Source organism: Chlamydomonas reinhardtii, chromosome 12, assembly GCF_000002595.2.
Source record: "Chlamydomonas reinhardtii strain CC-503 cw92 mt+ chromosome 12, whole genome shotgun sequence".
NCBI classification, from domain to species: domain Eukaryota; kingdom Viridiplantae; phylum Chlorophyta; class Chlorophyceae; order Chlamydomonadales; family Chlamydomonadaceae; genus Chlamydomonas; species Chlamydomonas reinhardtii.
Window position 1 is genome coordinate 4,241,912 of NC_057015.1, and position 16,068 is coordinate 4,257,979.

At 65.2% G+C, this 16,068-nt stretch overlaps 2 protein-coding genes across 5 annotated transcripts; both read right to left on the reverse strand.

The window, feature by feature from the left end:
• Window positions 1-46: 46 nt before the first annotated feature.
• On the reverse strand, window positions 47-8,779 carry CHLRE_12g519150v5 (uncharacterized protein). The gene is made up of 16 exons (XM_043068355.1): window positions 8,301-8,779; window positions 8,034-8,075; window positions 7,739-7,822; window positions 7,269-7,496; window positions 6,223-7,047; window positions 5,887-6,039; window positions 5,379-5,532; window positions 4,914-5,014; window positions 4,267-4,605; window positions 3,741-3,938; window positions 3,012-3,539; window positions 2,519-2,795; window positions 2,090-2,324; window positions 1,427-1,833; window positions 933-1,108; window positions 47-559 (listed from the first exon to the last, which is right to left on the reverse strand). The coding sequence occupies exons 1-16, from the start codon at window positions 8,712-8,714 to the stop codon at window positions 404-406; spliced, it is 4,317 nt and encodes a 1,438-aa protein (XP_042918450.1). The 5' UTR covers window positions 8,715-8,779; the 3' UTR covers window positions 47-403.
• A 355-nt stretch (window positions 8,780-9,134) lies between these two features.
• CHLRE_12g519180v5 (uncharacterized protein) lies at window positions 9,135-15,999 on the reverse strand. Of its 4 annotated transcripts, XM_043068356.1 has the most exons (16): window positions 15,904-15,999; window positions 15,742-15,788; window positions 15,533-15,662; window positions 15,368-15,445; window positions 15,182-15,296; window positions 14,850-15,091; window positions 13,277-13,951; window positions 12,915-13,112; window positions 12,631-12,784; window positions 12,283-12,476; window positions 12,040-12,195; window positions 11,387-11,623; window positions 11,176-11,243; window positions 10,820-10,958; window positions 10,104-10,661; window positions 9,135-9,940 (listed from the first exon to the last, which is right to left on the reverse strand). In XM_043068356.1, the coding sequence occupies exons 1-16, from the start codon at window positions 15,937-15,939 to the stop codon at window positions 9,686-9,688; spliced, it is 3,282 nt and encodes a 1,093-aa protein (XP_042918452.1). In that variant the 5' UTR covers window positions 15,940-15,999; the 3' UTR covers window positions 9,135-9,685. The 4 variants fall into 4 exon arrangements, with proteins under 4 accessions (XP_042918452.1, XP_001696943.1, XP_042918451.1 ...); XM_001696891.2 differs by lacking the exon at window positions 12,283-12,476 and having other exon boundaries at window positions 12,040-12,149; XM_001696889.2 differs by lacking the exons at window positions 9,135-9,940; window positions 10,104-10,661; window positions 10,820-10,958; window positions 11,176-11,243; window positions 11,387-11,623 and having other exon boundaries at window positions 11,798-12,784.
• Window positions 16,000-16,068: the final 69 nt, after the last annotated feature.

Here is a 16,068-nt window from a genome sequence, read left to right on the forward strand (position 1 = left end):
CTGCGCGTGCACACCCCTATTGTTGGAGCTGACTGCTTGACTTTTGCATTATTACCAATTACAGCAATTGATACATAATGCGAGCCAGCTCAAGCGCGGTTAGCAAAAGGTGAAAAGGCTCCCGCCAAGTCCCCCGCACCGAAAAACGCGCCTTCTGTAGCAAACCCGAAATAAATCGCATCAATGCTTTGCGCAATTGAACAACGTCCCGGGGTTTCAGAAAACCGCTGATCCTCCAACAGCCGTTCGCCGTAAGTTCGCACCCCGGCTCTCGCTGACTCCGGAGGACTCCGGCGCCTCACGCGACCTCGGCCCCTCGGCTCAACCACACAAGGACGCAGCCTCCACCTACGTCACCCTCCACCTCACACGCTGTGATGCTCTGCCACGCATGCGCCTGCGCTCAGCCTGTCCGGCCCTTGCTCCTGAGCCAGGCCTGCACCTTGGCGCGCAGCTCTGTGTTGGGCGTGAGCGCCGCGCGCGCCAGCGGCGTGCGCGAGAAGGGGTCGGTCTGGCTGGTGAGGAAGTGGCGCTCAATGGTGGAGCGATCCACTGTCACCTGGTGTGGGTGGGTGGAGGGTGGACGGGGGCGTCAGGGACAGCGGCGAGGTTGGAGGGGCCTGATGAATGCGGCGAGAGACACTCGGTGCGACAAGCACGACGGCGTGGCGACTTCCTGACATGGAAAGCTCGATGGGTGGCTTCAAGGCTTGTTTGCCCACACAGCGGCTGGCAACAGTAGCACTTCTCGCGTGCACGTATACGAACGCACGCACGCACGCATGCGTGCACAATCAAGCCAATTCAAGCCGCATGTACACACACACGGGTTCATGGGCACACGTCGAGGAGGGTGCAAAGACCCCATGCGTGTGTATCAGCATATGGTCACACAAGTGTGTGGTGTATGTACACGCACCCACGACACGCACCTGTGAGTCGGGCAGGATGACTGGATCCGTCATGAGGGAGGAGGTGATGGGGTCGCACAGCTCCTCGGGCGCCTCGCTGCCGCCGCCCGCCCCGCCGCTTGCTCCGCCGGCTTCGGCTGCCAGCTGCTGCCGCCGCGCCGCCGCCGCCAGCAGCAGCCGGCTGAACAGCCGCATACCTGCGAATGAGGAAAACATGTGTGCGTGGCGTGCAGAAACGTGAGTGCGGGGAACCCCACAAGCAAAGTATATGCAGGATTGCAGGTGCGCGCGGGTCGGCATAATAGCGCATAGCGCGGCGGACAAGAACAAACCGACGTACATTGCTGACCTCATTTGTTCGCGAACACGCGAACATGCAATCCCGACTTTGCCCTGCCCAGACTTGCACCACAACAGCCAGACAGAGCACCCTGCCACGCCTCCATGCTCCACGCCTCCATGCTTCTGTGCTTGCGCCGCCGCCACGCGATCCTGCCACCACGAAACCCACTCACCCGCCTCCAGTCCCGCCGGCTCCGCCGACGGCAGCGCGGCCCACCAGTCCAGCCCGCGCAGGTAGGCCATCTGCTTCTCCGTGTGGCTGTCGCTGTGTCGCAGCAGCGCGTCCAGCAGCTGCAGCTGCTGCTGCTGCTGCTGCTGCTGCTCGCCACCACTACCAACACCACCACTGCCGCCGCCCACTCCACACGCGCTGCGCCACAGGCCCAGCAGCGCCCCCACCACGGGTGCCAGAGCCGCCGCCTTGTGCACCTTGTCCGCCAGCAGGCTGCGCTCCAGCCGCAGGGTGCTGCTCATGCCGCCGGCGCCGTCGGCAGCTGGGAGCGCGAGCAGCTCCGTGAGGCGGCGCGCGTCGCTGCCCTCCGTGAAGTGCGACAGCACGAACGACACCACCTCCAGCAGCCTGTGCGCGTGTGGGCGGGTTGCGAGGTGTGGGCCAGGGGGACAGGCGTTGTGGTGCCAGCGAGGTGGCTGCGTGGCGTGGCGGATTCACGGTGCCAACGAGTACGCTGTGGCTGCCCGGCGAGAACAGCTAGCATGGCACTGAGATGCTGAGCGCTGTCCTTGCAAGGCCTGGGCCTGACACACCGACAACGCACGCGCGCCCACAATGCGCCATGCCCCAGCGCCGCTCGGCCTAGCCGACCCCCAGCCCGCACCTGTTGAGATTGAGTGCCGCAGGCGGCGCCTCCTCGCCCTCCGCGGCGCCCTGCCCCTGCCCCTGGCCCTGGCCCTGCTCCTGGCCCAGGAAGGCGTCCGGCAGGCTGGCCGCGGCCCACTCCAGCAGCCGCAGCAGCGCCGTGACCAGCTCGAACAGCAGCCCGGCCTTGCGGTACTGCTGCTGCTGCTCCGTCACGTGGCGTCGGGAGCGGCTGCTGTCATGCAGGTCCGCCACTGCGACGTAAGAACCCATGTTTAGGGGGCGTAGACACTTGGGAAGGGGTGGTGTGCACACAGGCGTCGCGCATGTGCCCAGCCCTCGGGGCCTGCAGCCGTTTCCATCAGATCCCCAACAGCCGCAGCCGCAACAGCACCTGCTGCAGCACACTAGCCGCCGCGCAACAGCCAGCACACGCAGCAGGGCTCACCTGTAGCTGCAAAGTCGCTTGTGGCCCAGTTGGCGCAGTTGAAGAGACGGTGCAGGAAGGGCTGCAGCGCCGGACCGCCCGGCCTCAGCTCCGCCGCCAGAGCCGCACGGAACTGTGTGCTGCCGCCGCCACCACCGCATGCCCCCGTGTGGCCTGGACCCGAGGCCGAGGAGCTGGCGGCGGCGCCGGAGCTCAGCCGCTCCTGTGGGCTGTGTGCGGGGGTACCGCTGGGCGCGTCGTCGCCGAAGCCCATCCCGCGCACCATCTTGAGCAGCACCTGCGCGAGTGGGCGAGCGCGAGAACAGACACAACAACAACATCATTACAGCAGCGATCCCCACTACGGCAATAGACAGGCACTCACAGCCATGCTCCTTCCTCCGCTTGCCGGCCTACCAACACGGATGTGGACCTGGAGCGACAGCCGCCCAGCCGCACACAGCAGCGGCGCCTCACCACCACCTCACCACCACGCCGCCCCCACGCCCCGCACCTGCGCCACCGGGTGCCACAGCCGCGAGTCGAACGCCGCCACCGCCGCACCCGCCAGCCGCGCCCGCGCCACGGCGTTGCGCTCCACCTCCGCCATCAGCCCCGGCGCGCCCAGCAGCGAGCCCAGCCCCGCCACCAGCGCCTCCTTGGCGTCAGGCGTGCAGATGCGCGGCTCGTGCAGCAGCACCACCAGCGCCCCGATCAGGTCGCCCAGGGAGCCCTGGCTGCTGCCGCCACTGCCGCCACTGTTGCTACTGCCGCCGCTGCTATTGCTACTGCCGGACACGCCGTGCGCGCGCAGCGCCTCCACGGTGGGCGCGGTGGCGGCGGGCGGCAGAGCTGTGCCTGCGGCCGCCTCTGAGGCCGCCAGCCTCATGCTAGTGAGCCAGTCCAGCATGCAGTCCAGGTAGGCGGTGGGCACGTACGACAGCAGCGGGCCGGGCTGCGCGGCGGCGGCGGCCAGCAACCGGCCCAGCCAGGCCGCCAGGCACAGCCAGGCCTCCTGCTTCCAGCCGCTGAAGAACACCACCTATTGGGGGGAGAGGGGAGCGCAATAGTTGCGCGGAGGGAGGGGAGGAGGGTCAACCGTACGTCCATACTAAATGAGCCCCAGGACGAGGTGATTTCGACCATACCCTAGGAAGCGCCCTTCCGTTCCTCCCTCACCCCCTCCCTGCCCCTCCCTGCCCCTCCCTGCCCCTCCCTGCCCCTCCCTGCCCTTGCCCCCCACCTTGAGCAGGCTGGCGAAGCGGATGCCTGCCGCCACCTCCTGCCGGAAGAAGTCCCGCGCCTCCTCCAGGTACGACACATAGGCGGCGGCGGCGGGCGAGGCGGTGGCGGCGCCCGAGGCCACGGCGGCGCGCAGCTGGCGCTCCACCTCCTCCTTGCCACTGAGGCTGGCGGTCAGCGAGCTGGCCGTGTTGTGCATCTGATGTGGGCGGCGGCAGGGTGGGGCACCAGGGCGCAGCGGGGCGCATGTTGCGGGCACATGTTGAGGATGCATGGGGTGGGCAGCACTGCAGCAGCACCCGGAGCAGCACCTGCCTCTGGGGCCGGCTGCCCCGCATCCACGTGCGCTGCTTCAGGGACTCCCCGCAATTATAGCCCCCGCCCCCCTCGGCCGTGTGCAGTCCAGCCCGGCCGGAGAACATCTCAGCAGCCCACATCCGCCTACGTGCAGCCACGCACGTCCCCTGTACACACCCCGCACATCCCGCGTACGCCCCAAGCGCCCCCCTGCCCTCACACGCACGCACCATCTTGACGCTGCTGCCGACCTTGAACGCGTACAGCGTCATGGCCGCGTCCACCAGCTGGCCCGCCAGGGCCGGGGCCGCAGCCACACGGGCCGCCACCCAGGCGTCACACTCACACGGCGGCGGCGGCGCCAGCGCGCCTGGCGCAGCGGCTGTTGCTGTTGCTGCTGTGCCTGCCGCGGCGGCTGCGGTTGTGGCGGGCAGGGGCGGCGGCGGCGCCACGTGCAGGGGGGCCAGCTGTGCGGGGCAGGTGACGGGCGACTCGCGGCACAGGTGCGTGACGATGCCGCCCAGCCGCACCAGGCTGTTGACCGGCTCCAGGTCGGCCTGGTGGGCGGTCTGTAGGGAAAAGCGGGGCAGGGTGGTGGTGGTGGGGAGCAAGGGGGTGTCAGGCAGAACGGGTGAGGTGCGGGTGGTGAGGTGGTTGGGGTATGACTGGGTTGGCAGGAGCGGTAGAGGCCGTAGAGGTGGGCATTTGGATAGGGTGGCTGCTGGGTACCGATGCATTCAGATGGATAGACATGGGAAGGCAGGAGCGTGGGCCTGTGCTGTTACGGAGCACGCTGGCTGGAGAGGAGAGGGCTACTCAGGCTGGATTCCTTCGCTTTGACAGTCCCATGCCGTCCACCTGAGTGTATGGCACCCACCTTGACAAACAGCGCCCCGGCGGGGAAGCTGTTTGTGACGGGCAGCGCGGCGCGAAGCATGCGCAGCAGGGCGAAGTAGGCGCTGATGAGCACCGTGTGGTCTGTGAGGGGGTTGCAAGGATGTTTGCAAGGGGGGGAAGAGACGATGTGGGTGGCGGAGTTCCAAGCACGACTAGTTGGAGGGAGAGGTGTGTGCGGCGGCACCGAGGCAGGAGTGAGGCATTCCTTCAGTCAGGCGGAATTGCTCGATCGACGGTGCAGCGACAAGAACTCAAACAGTCGGGATCTCAAGGCAAATACACAAAAAAGCACACAAACACAACGGTGCTACGCACCGGACTCACAACCCACGAACAGACCACATGTGCACACGAACACCCTCGCGCACAGACCAACAAATACTCGCACGTGCTCCCTGTGTGCGCGCGTGTCTCCCCCCCGCCATGTCTCTGCACAGCCACTCACTGGACAGCCCGGGCGGCGGGATGTCTCGTGTGGCCCCGCGGTTCTTGTGCACCAGGTAGCGCAGGAACTCCACCAGCGCGTCCTCGCGCGGGTCGCCGCCCACACCCGGGCTGCCCAGCAGGCAGCACATCAGCTCGTACTGGCACGCCTCAACCTGGGGCCGGTGAGGGAGGGTTGTAAATACCAGCCCAAACTAAACCAAACCCAATGCAATAGAGCGAGGAGGAGAGCGTGGCCGATGCTTGACAACGGAGTGGCACGCGACAATAGGGGTTGAGGGGATGGGTGCGGCTGAGTTGGCGGCGACAGCTACGAGCCGGAGCTGCAAGCCAAGGCGGTCCGCCGTAGCCATTGGGTGCAGCTAGGCAGCGTGCCACGTGTCAAGGCTTGCCGAGCCGTGCCCTCTGCCTTTCCTCCCACAGCCACCTCCTCTCTCCCTCCCACTAGCATCTCCTTCCTACCTCCCACGGGCACCTCCTCCCTCCCTCCCCTCTTCCGAGACACCCACCCGTGCCATGGCCGTGCTGAGCTCCCCCATGGCCGCCCGCATGTGCTCCCGCTCGCCCGTGAGCTCGGGGCAGCCGCGCCACCACACCGCCGGCAGCAGGCGCTTCAGGTCCTCGGGGCTGGGGCTCTTGCGCGTCAGGAAGGCCTCAAGCACCTTGTGAGAGCGGCCAGTGGTAGCCGGGAAGGAGGCGGGGGATTGGCGTATTGAGGGAGATTGAGGAGAGCGGCGGTGAGTGGGATGCTACATCAGGACACGTGTGCAGGCAAACCCTGGGAAAGGCGTGGGCAAGGACACGTGCCCATCCTACCCACTGGAATTTACAACCCACCCACGCACCTCCCACAGGTTCTGGGAGCGCAGCCACGCCGCCCGCAGCACCGGCCGCTGCGCCACCGCCACCGCCAGAGCCAGGTACGGCCGCGCCGCGCCCGCGCTCGCGGCCGCGCCCAAATTCTCCGCACCCACGGACCTGCTGCCGCCCTCGGGCGGCGGCGCGGCGCTGACGCAGCGCTTGGCCAGCACCTCCATGAGACACGCCACCACGGCCGCCAGCACTCCCGGGTCCAGCGTCAGCTCCAGCAGCTGCAGCAGGTGGCCCAGCGGCCGCCCCGCGCCGCCCGAGCCCGGCCCCAGCACCGTCGCTGCCCCTAGCCCTGATGCCAGGTTTGTGCGCTGGTGTGCCTGGTCTGCTGCGGCGTCCTTTTCGGCGGCGGCTGCCAGGCGCAGCAGAGTGGGCGTGAGCACGGCCGCAATGACGTAGTCATCCAACAGCAGCGGCCCCAGCTGCTCCGCCGCCACAGAGCCCAGCAGCAGCCACGAGTCCCAGCCCAGAGCCAGACTGCCGCTTCTCCCAGCTCCCGCGCCTGCGCCTGCTGTTCCTGCCCGATCCCCCACGACATCATGTGCGCCTGGGCTGCGCGCCGGGCCCCCGCCCAGCCCCGCCACCAGTCCCCGGCCCAGCCCGTACACCTCTCCAGAGCCGTCCGCCGCGGGGTCCTTGCCCGGCCCGGTACTACCGCCGGCGCCGCCGCTGGTACCCGCAGCTGTCGCTGCTGCTGTGCCCGGTGCGGGTTCGAAGCGCGGCTGCACGCAGGTGCCCAGCCGCTCCAAGCAGCCCAACAAGTAGGCCGCCGACTCTACGTCACCGGAGCGCGGCGGTGCCTGCGGCCACAACAAATGCAGCAACGAGGTCGTTATGCCCGAGCTCCCCAAGTGCGCAGTCAACGGGCCCGGACTGCCGTTGCGCGTGAAAGCCGCGCCGGGGGAAGGCGCCAGGTCTTCGCCACAGCCTACAGCTAGGCCAGACACTCTAAGCACATCAAGCACACCAGCACACGGCGAACGGTGAGCGGCCTACGCCGCCCGTGACACCCGCGTCGCACCTGCACCGGCTGGTACCCGGGCACGGGGTACGTGAGCGGCGTGGCGCCGAAGTTGAGCTCGGCGCGCTCCGCGTGCGACAGCGACACGGCGGGGAAGTAGGCGAGGTGCGGCTGCAGGCTGCGCACGCGCGCAAAGGCCACGCCCATGCTGCGGCCGTTGCGGTAGAAGGTGGCCTCGCCGCGGTGCAGGTCCAGGCAGCAGCCGATCACGTCACCCGCAGCCCAGGACTGCGGGCGGAAAAGCGTGTAGGTGGTGTCCGGTCATGGCCCGTTCGGCTATTCGGCGTAGGGAGGGGCTCAAAGTCGAAGGGGCAAGGTTAGGCTTCGTCTGAGGTGGGCGCCAAGTCACACACCAACATCGCCATGCTGTATACTTACGGCTTTTAACTGTTCGCAACGACCTGACATTATCCCCGCTCCTCGCCCTTCGGCCCCAGCTCCCTCGCCACCACTGTGTACCGCCGCCGCACCTCGCCGTAGGGGATGCACTCCACGCTCCACTTCTTCACCCGCTTGCCGTCAAAGGCGTAAGAGTCAGGGCAATCGCCCACACCCTGCGCAAGTGCACATGCACCAAGGCGACCATGATTCCAAGTATGTCTCATGCGCGCTGCCATGCTGCTTCTTCGTTGGCACACCGCCAGATCGAAACCGACACGCAGGGGAGTGTAACACGCGTGCGCCGCTGCTACACTTGCCCTCAAGCCCCGCGCCGGCTACCGCGCTGCAAGCCCACACCGCATCCATGCGGTCTTCCCGGCCTACCTCTTCCGAGGTAAAGCGCGTGTTGATGGTGGCCCACCCAATCTGCATGGCAGGGAGAAGTTGAGCGGTAAACAACACATCAATGGGTGTTGCTCATCCCCACGCCGAGCCCTTCCTTAAGCAGACATGCAGCGCATGATCCTGTCTGGCATCATGTCAGAACTTGACGCCTGTGCAGTTTGCCATAGCCCGCAAAGCGGTGTGTAGGTCTGGCCTGATGACGCAAGCCCGGGTGCTGTGTCAGCTCACGCGCCCGCCTTCGCCCACCTGCATAATGCCTGCCGTGCAGACCGTCACCTCGTACTGCCACTTGCCCGTGTAGACGCAGGCGTTCGCGCGCACGGAGCTGAAGGAGGAGGTGCTGGACACCGACAGCGAGCTGGAGGAAAAGCTGGAGGAGCTGGCCGTGTCCGTCTGCCCCGCGACACAGGAAACGCCGACGGTGGCTGGCCCGAGCCTACCCGCCCGCGTGTCCGAGGCTCCAGAAGCTTGCCGTCGCTGAGCGCTGACGCGGGCCGAAACCAGCTCGCTGAGGCAGGCACACAAGCCATCTCCCGGCGAAAGGGCTTCACGCTCGTCCGCGCTTAGCTCAAAGACAGCCGTAGCTGCAGCGATCTCAGCATCTGGTGACGCTTCATCGCCCAAGAGCAACGCGAGACCGCTTTTCTCTTTGACGCCCATTGTAACTTTGTGCTATGTGGCTCCGTCAATAGTTAACAGTGTATAAGCCACACATCAAAGTGAAATACAGTTACAAAAGGGGATGAGAAAAGTCGTAACTAAGTTCCGTCCCATTTCGCGCCACGGCACGCCAGTGGCCAATTGCCCAGCACCGGCCTGCACGGCCGCAGCCCCGTGCGCTTCTCCGTGTAATCAGCGCTTGATTTAACCGCACATGCTGTTAGGAAGATGGAGCTCAGTCTGGCACTCTGGGGCTGGGTGAGCGTTACATGCTAGGAACACGGACGGTCAAGGCACGCGGCTGCCGGTCTTCCGTGTGCCTCGGCGAGATGGGACCGCACACACGTGTGCCTCGGCGAGATGGGGCCGCATACCCCCGGGGTCCGCCATCCCACCCTGAAAGCACAAGTGCGACATGTCATGTTTTAGGGTTTACAAGAGCAATGCAAGTCCTGCATCCCAGGCGCCCAACACACGCGCGCACTGCGCTGTGTGGGCCAAAGACAAAATTGGGTCTCTCCGCCGGACCACACCTTGCTCGAATGTTCATGTTTCCTCCGTTTGCCAGCACCAACTAACACCTCTGCATTTTTATCCTCTCGGACTGCTATATCACTGCAACTCTCTGGGGTCCGAGCTACGTGCCTACGTGCCTTTCCAACCACCGTCGAGTTCAAGTCTGTGAATCCTCGCCTCCCCAAGCGCCTCCCCTGATCCTCAGGGTACTCGGCGTGCTCTGCCGCCAAGTGTGCGGCCTACAACCGCCTCCTCCTCCGCCCGTCGCGCCCACAATGGGCCGCATACCGCAAGCTCCACTGCAGGCGGCGGCCCCACCTCCAAGGCCCCAACACCTTTCCTAGCCCGCATCACCGCTGACTCTCTTCCCAACCCAGCTCGAAGCCTAACAGACAACAGCCTTGCTGCTTCACTCCTGCCGCCTCCATGTCCGCTCCCGCTGCTGCAGCAGGCAATTACTTGGCGCCGGTGGCGGCGGCGACCTCGGCGGCGAAGTCGTTCGACTTCTTCTCCAGGCCCTCGCCGAGCTGGAACTTGACGAACCGGCGCACCGAGATCTTCTCGCCGATGGCGGCGATGGACTCCTTGATGGCCTCCGCCACGGTCTTGGAGGGGTCGGTGAGGAAGGGCTGGTCCAGCAGGCACATCTCGGTCGCGATCTTCTTCGCGCGGCCCTCAGCGATCTTGGCGCGGATGGCGTCGGGCTTGCCCTGTGGATGCGTGGAGTTGTGGGAGGGAGGCAGTGGGGGTGAGTACCGTTCAGAGTGAGGATGCAAGGTCAAGCAGTCAACGGCGCAGGCAAGCACGTGACTTCAGCCAATGCACCCTTGCGTCACACCACCCGCTTGCCACCCCAGTACGACGCACTCCCACCTTGAGGTCATCGCGGGCCATCTCCAGCTGCTTCTCGCGCTCGAACACCTCGGCCGGGATCTCGTCCGCCGACACGTACTGCACGTTCTGGCCCGCCACAATGCCCATGGCAATGTAGTTTACCAGCTCGTTGAACTTCTCCGAGGCCGCCACGAAATCGGTCTCGCAGTTCACCTCCAGCAGCACACCCAGGCGGCTGCCGGGGTGGATGTAGGACGCGACCACGCCCTCAGCGGCGATGCGGCCGGCCTTCTTGTCGGCGCCCGCAAGGCCCTTCATGCGCAGCCACTCGGTGGCCTTCTCCATGTCGTTCTCGTTCTCGGCCAGCGCCTTCTTGCAGTCCATCATGCCAGCGCCGGTCTTGTCGCGCAGCTCCTTGACGGTGCCCGCGGACACGGCCACGGTGGCCTTCTTGGGCTCCTCCTTCTTGGGCTCCTCCTTCTTGGGGGCAGCGGGCGCGGCGGCCTTCGCCTGCGTCTGCTGTGCCACCTCGGCGGCGAAGTCGTTGGCCTTCTTCTCCAGGCCCTCACCCAGGCGGTACTTGATGAAGCGGCGGATCTGGGACGAGCCACGAGCAGGACAATGGGATTTTGCAAGGATGGGTCACGGCGGTAGAGCGCGAGCAGCCGATTGGGTGGTGGTCTTCACCATTCCCACGAGTTCAGCGTGCAGTCAAGACGCAAGAAAGCCTTCTGGCGTCCACAGCAGCGACATACCTTGACGTTCTCGCCCACGGCGGCGATGGTCTCCTTGACCAGCTCGGCCACGGTCTTGTCGGGGTTGGAAAGGGTGGCCTGGTTGGTCAGGGCCACCTGGTCGCGCATCTTCTGCAGGCGGCCCTCCACGATCTTGGCGCTGCGCATATCAAGGGTAGGCACATCAAAACGTCAGAACACACATAGACACTGAAGCACACCGCATTCCGGCTCGGCACGGCAAGGGCGGGCAACGGTGTGTTCTGGGCCACGCAGACCTTGCCCCGTGAAGCATGGAAGCCGGCCAGCCCCGGCACCCCGGCGGTATTGACATGGCTAGCCCTCGCTGCTACCTCCGCGGCACGCAACGCACGCACCGAATGGCCTCAGGCTTGTTGGCCAGGTCCTCCTTGCCCATCTCCACCTCGCGCTCCTTTGCCAGCACCTGTATATCGTGGTCACACGAGATCGGTAACCGCGTTCTCGAACCCAGGCTTAGTTCACTCAACCCCACAGCATGCCGAGACAAATTCATAGCTCGAATGATTGGGGTTGCGAAGCTAAGTTGCAGCGCGCACGCACACGCACCTCCTCGGGCACGTCCTCGGGCGAGACGCAGATGCAGTCGGTGGCGGCAATGATCATGCCCAGCTCGTTCACCAGCGCCTGGAACTTCTCCGAGGCCGCCACGAAGTCAGTCTCGCAGTTCACCTCCAGCAGCACACCCAGGCGGCTGCCAGGGTGGATGTACCGAGCCACAGCGCCCTCAGCGGCGATGCGGCCGGCCTTCTTGTCGGCGCCAGACAGACCCTTCTTGCGCAGCCACTGTTGTGTGGACGAAGTGGTGACGGGAAGGATTTACGGAAATGCTGATTTGCGCGTGTTGCACAACTGGTTCATGTTGTGTTTCCCTACTTCAAACTGAATCAACACGCTGCATGCGGGAGTCTGGCCTGTTCACATCGCCATATTTGTCGCTTGTGACACATGCAAACGCAACATGTTTCCGGTTTACAGGAGGCGAGCTGGTACGTGGCGCTGCTGCGTGCACGTGTGCTGGGCGCTGTGCCGGCTCGAGACACAAAACTGCCGGCCAGGCCACTAGTCAAGCACGTGCATCACGAGCCTCACGCCCGCTGCCCTCAAACGACCGTGCTGCGCGCAGCCCCGCTCGTGCACTCACACAAGCCGTGTTCGAATGTGTTTGCTACTTATCAGAAAAACCCCGCACGCTTGCCCACCTCAGCGGCAGCCTCAGCGTCACCGGCGCACTCAGCCAGCGCCTTCTTGCAGTCCATCATGCCGGCGCCCGTCTTCTCGCGCAGCGCCTTCACCTCCGCAGCCGAGATGTCTGCCGGGGAGGGGGCATAAAACACACACAACACAAACGTCTTAATCTAATGAACCCCGACCGGCCGACCACGACTCAAGTTCGTCGGTGATCAGGCCATCCCGAAGGCGCGGCGTGGTGTTGCGGCACGTGCCCGTGGGGGAGGTGGCACTGAGTGCAGCACGCGCACACTCCTAAGCGCCTCCGTGTCCGTCTCCATTGCTCCTACACTTTGGCTCCCCCAGATCGTGAGCGCACGCCCAGCAACCCAATCGTCCCCTAACTGCATGCCGTGGTGCTTCCAAGGCAGCCGCCACGCACGCCATGCCACGCACGCGCCCAGCCCTTCTGGACCAGCGCTGCCCGGCCGCATGTTTCACCTAATTCTTTTTCCCGCACTCCAACCCCTGCCCACTCCACGCCCATTTCAGCCCGCTGCTCATAGGCAGATTCCCATCCGCCCACATAGCACGGGCCGGAGCCGGCCGCGCAAGTTACTGACTTTGCACAGCGGCGGCCAGCACAATGGGGGCGCGGCCGGCGCGGGCGGGCAGCTCAGCCTCGTCCACGTCATCCGACAGCAGGTCCGCCACGAACTCCTTGGCGCGCGACTCCACGTCGCCACCGTACAGGTAGAAGGGCACGTCGGTAGCCTCCTAAAGAGTGCGGAGGTGGGCAGTAGAGGAGGGTGAAGTAAGTCTCTCATACACAAGCGAGTGACCCGTGCCCTACTAACGCCGCTTACTTTCAACTGGTTTTAGAGCCCGCCCCCTTGCAAATACTCACGAAGTCAGCGCGCTCCTCGAACTCGGCCTCGCCGGCCTCGGTGTAGGACATCTTCAGGCCCAGCTTCTTCAGCACATCCTTGGGGATGTTGTCGAAGGCCTCGCTGGTCCAGTAGTCCACCAGCTGCACCTCATCGCCATCGAAGTCAACCTCCGAGGTGCCCAGGATGGCCAGGCCCGACGAGGTCACGGCGTCGTTCTGTAAGCATCAAGCGAGACGAGATTAGGAACAGGCAAGATTGTTTTTGGGGGCAATTCCTTTCACCCGCTGCCCAAGAAACTCGCTGCCTTGCCCAAGAACCTCGCTGCCTATTTCCCAGCACCACAATCACCAGCGCCAGCACGGCCGCGCCCAGCTCTCACCAGGGGGCGGCTGGGCAGGCCCATGGGGGCCACCTGGTAGCCGTTCTTGCCCTTGATCAGGCCGCTGCGAGTGGCGCCCAGGGCGTAGTTGCCGTTGGCGCCCTCCAGGCCGTCGGCGGACACGCCCTCGTACTCAGCGTCGTCGCCAGCGTCGGCAGCGGCGCCAGCCTCCTCGCCCTCGTCCTCCTCCATCAGAGCCTCGGGGTCGAAGGCCAGGACCTCGTCCTCCAGGCCGGCGGCGTCGGCCATCATCTTGTCCAGCTCCTCGTCCTCGTCGTCCTCCAGCTCCTCGTAGGCAGCAACAGCCTCAGCCGACACCTCCTCGTCAGTGAAGTGGGTCAGGCTAATGCCGCGGCCGTCAACCAGGCTCGACTCCAGCACGAAAGCGGGCACCGACTCGCCGGGCTGGTAGTACTTCTTGACGTCCAGCTCGTCATCGGGCAGCTCCACGAAGGCGGGCATCTCAAAGCCGGTGTCCGCCCACTCGGCGCGCAGAGCGGCCTGAGCCTCAGCGGACAGCGCGGAGCTGGGCACCTTCATCTCGTCCTTGGCCAGCAGACCGGTCAGGGTCTTGCCGTTCCACTCGAACTCCAGGAACACGCCGTAGTCCTCAATGCGGGCCACCTTGCCGGTCACCTCCTCCATGTAGGCGGGGGCCTCCAGCTCGTAGCGGATCTGGTGTGGGGGCAGGGCGGCGCACGCGGCAAACGGGGTGAGCAGCTGTCAACACGAAGGGTTGGGAGACACCAGGCGTGCGGGTGGGCGCGAGATGGGCGCAGTCGCGCGCCACTGGCTGCGCGGGTGTCGGACGGAGCATGCCTGGTGCTTGGCTGTAAACCTGCTGAAGCCCTGCTACGCTCCTACGCTGTGAGCTTCAGTAGAGCTGCACCTCCCGCGCAGCCAGCCACCCGGCAGACTGCAGCTGCCCCAGCCCCTGCTGGCGATTGATAATACCCCGCCGGCAAAGACAGCTCCAGGATGCGCCCTGCTGCTACCAAGCTCCCCTAGCCCCAGCAGGATGAGCGCTGCACAGCGGCAGTTTAAAACCACATTCCGTCTGACTGCAAGTAAGGCTGTCGGCGGTCTGTGGGTAAAGTGGCCGACCCCACGACACTGCAGTTGTTAGCTCGGCCGTGCCAGCGGCCGAGCCATGGCGCCACCAGTGCTTTCCACCAGTAGAACCACCACAACGCGCCAGAGCATTTGCTACCAGCGTCCTTCGTCGCCAGCGCCGTGGTTCTGCCGCTGTCCGCCAGATACATAGCTGCTGCAGTGGTGGCAAAACCTGCTGCTGCTGCTGCTGCTGCTGCGACGGCAGCGACTGTAGCTGCTGCCCGTCCTCCCAGCGATGAGTGCCCAATGCCCGCCCTGCCATGTTGGTGATCTGTCCAGCCGCCTCTAGTGCATTTGCCACCGCTGTGTCGTGCATACGTCTCCACATGACTGGAGCCTTCCGATGCGGTGTGCAGCCAGCAACCCCTCCTCCTCCCGTGCCCTGACCCGCGCGCCGCTGCGACACGCATTGGCCTGCCGATGCCCCAAACTCAGTTACCACAGCCCCCGTAGAACGCACCTCGGCACCGTCCAGGTCAGCCTCCAGGGCAGCGATGGCCGCCTCCGACATCTCGGCGTCCATGTCCGCCTCCTCCATCACGAAGGGAATGTCCTCAAAGCCGGGCAGGTCAGCGCGGACCTCCACCTGGCCGTCCTCCAGCTCCACCTCCACATCCTCGTCGTCATCGGTGGCATCAGCGCCCTCGCGGTCAGGCTCGGTGATAATGTCATCCGACTCCTCAGCCGACGCCTCAGCAGCGACTGCGTTGCAATAGACATATTGTCATAATTTGTAAGTGTTCGCCAGAGGCGCGAACTGAGAACAGACCCCCGCACCACAACCGGCCTCACCAGCGGACTTGAGCTCCAGCGACACGCGCTTCTTCTCAGCGTCCACGCTCAGGACCTTGACGGTCACCTTCTGGCCAGGCTGAACCACGTCCTTGGCGTTCTTGGTGAACCCAGACTGCGCCACACATGATATGGGTCAGAACTGCTCTGGCCGAAAATGCATCACCCCAAGCTGCTTAGACCTACCGCCAGCTTGGAAATGTGCACCAGGCCGTTGGTGTTGGCGCCGAAGTTCACGAAAGCGCCGAACTCCTCGACGGTCGTCTGCGCACCGCAAGCAGCGCAAATTCAGCCAAACGCTGCGCACGCTCCAGGCCCCATAAATATGAAATGCTTGGCTATTGTACGCACCACGGTGCCCTCGTACTCAGAGCCCTCCTTCACGTCCTCCAGCTTAATAGCCTTGGCGGCCTGCTCGGCAGCGGGCGCCTCAGCGAACACACGGACCGAAGGCCGGACACCGGTGAACGCCACCTGGCGCCTGCGAACAAAGGCGGCAGCAGCGGGATGAGCGCGGGCTTGCGCCACAAATGGCTGGAGTCGTGGCTGCCACAACGCACCTGCCAGCCGGCCCGCGCACGGGGCGCAGAACGCTGCGGCCATGGGCCTGCACAAACCAACAGAAAAATTCGATGAGTTGAGAGCAAGTGGATCGCGGGCAGGTGGCCCAGTCGCAAATTGTTCCTGGCTGAGCAAGTTGCCCTGCGAAAACTCCTGCTAACCTTAACGGTAGCGGTGCGTCCGAGCTCCCGCAGCATTCTTCTAGAGCTAGGGAAAATGGAACTGTTCAAGCTCCGCGGCCGGACTTGGACTGGGGGGCGCCGGGTGCATGGGGCGCCTGCAAGCACAATCGGGCAACCGGCTCCGGGGCCACAGAAATAGCTCTC

Excerpts from the sequence above, each read along its gene's own strand:
- CHLRE_12g519150v5 (XM_043068355.1), bottom strand. The coding sequence starts at position 8,714 with ATGGGCGTCAAAGAGAAAAGCGGTCTCGCGTTGCTCTTGGGCGATGAA. Across the intron at positions 5,015-5,378 it reads CCCGCCGCCCGGGCTGTCCA|ACCACACGGTGCTCATCAGC; the intron begins GTGAGTGGCTGT and ends ACCCCCTCACAG. Across the intron at positions 1,109-1,426 it reads GCCGGCGGGACTGGAGGCGG|GTATGCGGCTGTTCAGCCGG; the intron begins GTGAGTGGGTTT and ends CCTCATTCGCAG.
- CHLRE_12g519180v5 (XM_043068356.1), bottom strand. The coding sequence starts at position 15,939 with ATGCTGCGGGAGCTCGGACGCACCGCTACCGTTAAG. Across the intron at positions 12,196-12,282 it reads CAGTGCCACCTCCCCCACGG|ATTAAGACGTTTGTGTTGTG; the intron begins GCACGTGCCGCA and ends GGGGTTCATTAG. Across the intron at positions 11,624-12,039 it reads ACGCTGAGGCTGCCGCTGAG|TGGCTGCGCAAGAAGGGTCT; the intron begins GTGGGCAAGCGT and ends TCCACACAACAG.